Source organism: Rhincodon typus, chromosome 8 (assembly GCF_021869965.1).
Source record: "Rhincodon typus isolate 14 chromosome 8, sRhiTyp1.1, whole genome shotgun sequence".
In the NCBI taxonomy this organism is placed as follows: domain Eukaryota; kingdom Metazoa; phylum Chordata; class Chondrichthyes; order Orectolobiformes; family Rhincodontidae; genus Rhincodon; species Rhincodon typus.
Genome location: NC_063339.1, coordinates 32,759,943 through 32,765,062, shown reverse-complemented (window position 1 = coordinate 32,765,062; position 5,120 = coordinate 32,759,943). Strand labels below are relative to the sequence as shown.

General features: G+C 38.1%; 1 protein-coding gene across 1 annotated transcript in view; it reads left to right on the top strand.

Moving 5' to 3' along the window:
• The window catches only part of LOC109922461 (ribosome quality control complex subunit NEMF-like), a 134,024-nt gene that overhangs the window by 110,319 nt on the left and 18,585 nt on the right, over positions 1 to 5,120 (top strand). The window contains exon 27 of the mRNA XM_048600086.1: positions 4,900 to 4,977. Coding sequence (XP_048456043.1) covers positions 4,900 to 4,977 — 78 coding nt within the window. The remainder of the gene's footprint in view (positions 1 to 4,899; positions 4,978 to 5,120) is intronic.

Genomic DNA, 5,120 nt, shown 5'->3' with positions numbered 1-5,120 from the left:
ATTATCAGGTTAGAGGAGGTGGAAGGGTGGGAGACACTACGCGTGTCATGTTTCGGGTATTAGTTAACTCCCAAATTTATTCGGTGGAAGCTTACCTTCCCAGGCTGCCCTCGCGCTTCCTCCCGGACTCCCGCTGCTGAAACAACTGAAAGGCCTCGGATATGTCAGTCATCTCGAATATGGAGCATCATTGCAGGAGTGTCCTAGGCCCAATCATCAGCTGCTTTATCAATGATCTTGCGTCCCTGAAAATGTCAGAAATGGACATTCACTGATAATTACACAATGTTCAACACCAGTTGTGACAGCTCAGATATTAAAGCAGTCCCTGTCCAAATGCATTAAGACATGGACAATATCCAGTTTTGTGCTGACAAGTGTCACGTTAGATTTGTGCTATACAAATACTACTCAATGTCCATCAGTGAATTCCATGATCAACATCCTGGGGAAATCACCATTAACCTGAAACTGCATTGGACCAGCCAAATATTATGGCTACAAGAGCTGGTCAGAGCCGAGGAATCCTGCAGCAAGTAATATATTGCTATTGCTGTATAGTGGAAATATATTGCTATTCTGTCACACTTCTGATGCCTTCTAAATGGTGATATGCTTTGAGGAGTCACGTAGTGAGTTGCTTGCTACAGAATTTCTAGCATCTAACCTTCCTTGTAGCCAGCGTATTTATATGGTTGGTCCAGTTCAGCTTCTGATTGATGGTAAACTCCCAGGATGTTGACAAATGAGATATTCAGTAATAGTAGATCTATAAAACTATATGAATCCTTCGCTGTCACTGTGTCCTGAAACTCCCTCACTCCCTCCCTAATGGAATTGTGGGGGTACCTACATCAAATATTTTGCGGCAATTCAAGAAGACTGCTCACCATCATCATCTCAAGGGCAGTTGAGAACGGGAAATAAATGCTGGCCTAGCCAGCAAAGGCCACATTCCCAAAACAATTGCAGATGTCTTTAACCTGTACTGCATAAGTGCCTCATTAATGCTATTGCCTCTTTAAGGACCTTAATTTTCTCCATTTAATAATACGCTGTCCTTTTGTTCTCCCCTTCTAAATGAACAACTTTGCATCTTCCTGCATTATACTCCATTTGCCAACCTTTTAGCCACTTATTTAACGTATCAATATCTCAAGATATGTCAAAATAAGTCACCTATTCATATTGGGATGTCTGTAGATTATGCTTTTAGTATAGGAGTTGAGATGTTGAGGTTGAGCAGGATATTGGTGAGGGCTCTACTGGAGTACTGTGTCCAGTTCTGGTCGCCCAGTTATGAGAAGGATATTATCAAGCTGGAGATGGTTCAGGAGAGACTTACCAGGATGTTGCTGGGTATGGAAGGTTTGAGTTATAAATAAAGGCTGGATAGGCTGGGACTGAAGAGGTTTATAAGATAGTGAGGGGTAGAGATAGAGACAGTTAATGATAGTTGGCTTTTCCCTAGGTTGGGAGATTTCAAGACTAGGGGGCATATTTTTAAGGTGAGAGGAGAGAGATTTAAAAAAGACATGAGAGGCACATTTTTTTTTAATAGAGGGTGCTTCGTGTGTGGAATGACTTTCCTGAGGAGGTGGTAGATGTGGGCACAATTACGACATTTAAAAGACATTTGGATAAGTACATGAATAGGAAAGGTTTGGAAGGATATGGGCCAGGAGCAGGCAGGCAGGACTAGTTTAGTTTGGAATTATGTTCAGCATGGACTGGTTGGACTGAAGAGTCTGTTTCAGTGCTGTATACCGCTACTAAAACAACAGAACCAGGAGCAACAAGATCATCACACCAGAGGATCTCATAAACCTGGAAGGAAGCAAAACACCAACGCTTCAACTAGAGGCTGCACTGATGATGTTGCCTAGAAGGGTATTGAAACATCTGCACACCACAGAACAACCGGCTCAGCGAGCTAATAACTATATGACTCTGACTCTAAATCGCTCATGTGTAGAGCCCACTGTCTCAGACAAAAAAAAATTATTCTGCCCACTCTGGGTGCATTGGCAGCCATTTTTAATTTCCAATACTTGCTGGCTCAGCCTGTCATTCTAGGTGACCTCCAAACCTGGGCAAGGCGGGTTCCAGAGCAAAAAACCAAAAGAACTGGAGATCAGAAGCAAAAGCAGAAATTGCTCTAAAAACTCAGCAGGTCTGACAGCATCTGTGGAGAGGTCTGTGTTCTGAAGAAGGATCACTGGACCTGAAACACTAACTCTGATTTGTGTTCGCAGTGCTGCGAGACCTGCTGAGTTATACCAGCAATTTCTGTTTTTGTTTCAGGTCCCAAAGCAAAACCTTGTTTGATAGATCAGATTTTTTTTCAACTTCACAAGGTGGTATTTCGTTGAGACACAAGAAGCAATGCTGCTGATTTAGTTTTACCAATAAAACAGAAGTTTATTATGAAAAAGAAATGAAGATAAAATAAAATAAACCAAGCTACTTAGATGTAAAATAATTAGTAAGATTTCAAAATACAGAGTAAAATATAATGGCTTCTAACCAAACTATTTAGGATTGAGATGAAGATAAATTTCTTCACGCAGAGAGTGATAAGCCTGTGAAAATCTCTACCACAGAAAGCAGTTGAGGCTAAAATGTTGTATGTTTTCCAGAAGAAGTTACACATAGTTCTTAGCACTATAGGGATCAAAGAAAAGAGGGAACAGGGTACTGATTGGATGATCAGACTCCATTGTATTGAATGATGGAGTAGACTTAAAGGGCTGAATGGCCCACTTCTATTTCCTATGCTTAACTGTTCTGAATGAATTCCTTTCTCCTAGGAGAAATTGTTCTTAAACCTAACTTCATTAAGGTCTTCTGAAAACCAAAACCAAAAGTTCTCTAATTTATCAGATTTTACTTCTGAGCAAAAGAAAATCATTCTTATTCTTCAAAACCAAAAAGCAGGATAACGCCTTTTAATGTTTACTCTTTCTGATTACAAAATTCTCTCCGAGCAATTCAATTCCCGTTAAAAGTCCAGGATCTGCTCTCTCTCTCTCTCTCTCTCTTTCTCTCTCAACAGTTGAAAAATCATGGCTCAGAAAACTCAAGTTAATTATTAAACCACCTCATACACACGTACCATAATCCACATGCCACTGTTTCAAACTCCAAACTCCGTATATAATAATACATATATATTAATATCATTCATTTTAATCACACGTCTTACATTATAATATTATTTTAAACAACAAAAAGAAAGATTCAGCCCTTCTCCCCACTAATTTGTTTTATAGACACCCAATGTCAGTGAAGTATCATTCCTATCTTAACATTTTTTTATTGCTTACACAGCAGACAAGGTTACAAACATTTTTTAATTTTCAGACTTTTTGTACGTTCACCAGATGTCATTCTCTGTTACTGTCTAATTCACTAACCAGCTAATTCACTGACTTTTTCTGATAGAAAGTTACAATAAACCTTGTCTAACTGATTTGCTAAAATAGTTTAAGATTCCTTTCTAGCTCTGCTAGCCTGGTGATGACCTCCTACTATGAATCATGTATTCTTAACTAGAACCTGATTGTAGCCCCAGGCCATCTGTAGATACACTTCAGGCTTAAGTACCCCGGTAACTCGCTAGTCATTTTACTTAAATCATGGGCTTTCTTTGAAATTATGTTTGAACTCTCTGTCCAAAAATGACTTTCTGACCTTTTGCAAAAAAAAAGCCCCCTTCACAGACCTAAAGCAAAAACCCGTTTACCTCTACTATAGAATGAAAATTTCCAAATGTTGACATATTATTAACTTTCATCACTATACACAGAATTTGAATGTGATAAAGATATGTCAACTTCTGTTCAGTTAGATGTTTGAAAATCTTGATGAGAGGATATTTCTCTTATCTGAAATTTGTTTTACTTTCAACACTCTTTTCTGTCAGCAACTCATTTGGTCTGTTCCTCAAACTTTGATTTTTAAAATTTGGCTTAAGTGAGGTTTTGGATAACTTTCAGCAATTGATCTATCTCCAAGCTGGAGTAGGATGTCATTTTGACACTCCTTTTACAATTAATTCTTGTTTCATAAATTTTTGAATACAGCACCCATCCATTTCTTCAGTTTCCTTGTGTTTGTTTGGCAGTTCTCCAGCTCATTTTACAGCTTCTTTGCCGGATTCTTCATTCACATTTGATTTTTAATCATGTGCTTTCAGCTATTTGATTATGAAGCTGTGATATGTTTTAAGGCTGAAAATGGTTGGAATTTGTTATTAGGGGAGAAAAGACAAGATCCCTGTTTCTTTGGTTGTTGTTTAATATTATTAAAAAGAATGCTGTGAAAGTTGCTGGCCATGGATTATAACCTGGCTTTCATTCTACATCGTGGATTAAAATCTAATCCAGACTAATGTGATATTTTTCACTCTGTTAACTGTAGGGTCCTATGAGAGATCAATCCAGTTTTCAATGGGCAGAGCCCAACTTGGAGCTTTAATTTGACACTAACTTTGATGTGTTGTGGCCTTTTTGGAGAATTAGCAAAAGATGGTGTGTTCTTCATTTGAGGCTGAAGCACGTTATTCAAGAAACTGATGGGAGCTTCAGTCTGAATTTCGCTGTGCTAAATCTTGTTTAGTGATGTGTAACGACAACACTGGATGCCTGAAATGAGAAGAGTTCTATTTATATTACCTTTATGAGCACCATTTAAAAATTATAGATTAGAAAGAATTCTGTTAACTTTTCTAATAATTATGTGTATGCTTCCATATATCGTCATAATAACTGGTATTGAGATGCAAATGACAGTGATGCTACAATAAACTCGGATTTCAGTCAAGTGAAAATATTACTGTGTGGTTTCAGATACATCTCATGACTCAAAGTCGATATTACTTTATTTTTCAATATTCAGGCTAAACTGAAGAAAATTAAAGAAAAATATAAGGATCAAGATGAAGAGGATCGTGAATTAATGATGAAATTGCTTGGGGTATGGATCAGTTTGCATTAAACAGATTATATTTTAAAATGTGAGACAACAAGGTGCAGAGCTGGATGAACACAGCAGGCCAAGCAGCATCATAGGAGCAGAAAGGCTGACGATTCGGGCCTAGACCCTTCATCAGAAAAGGG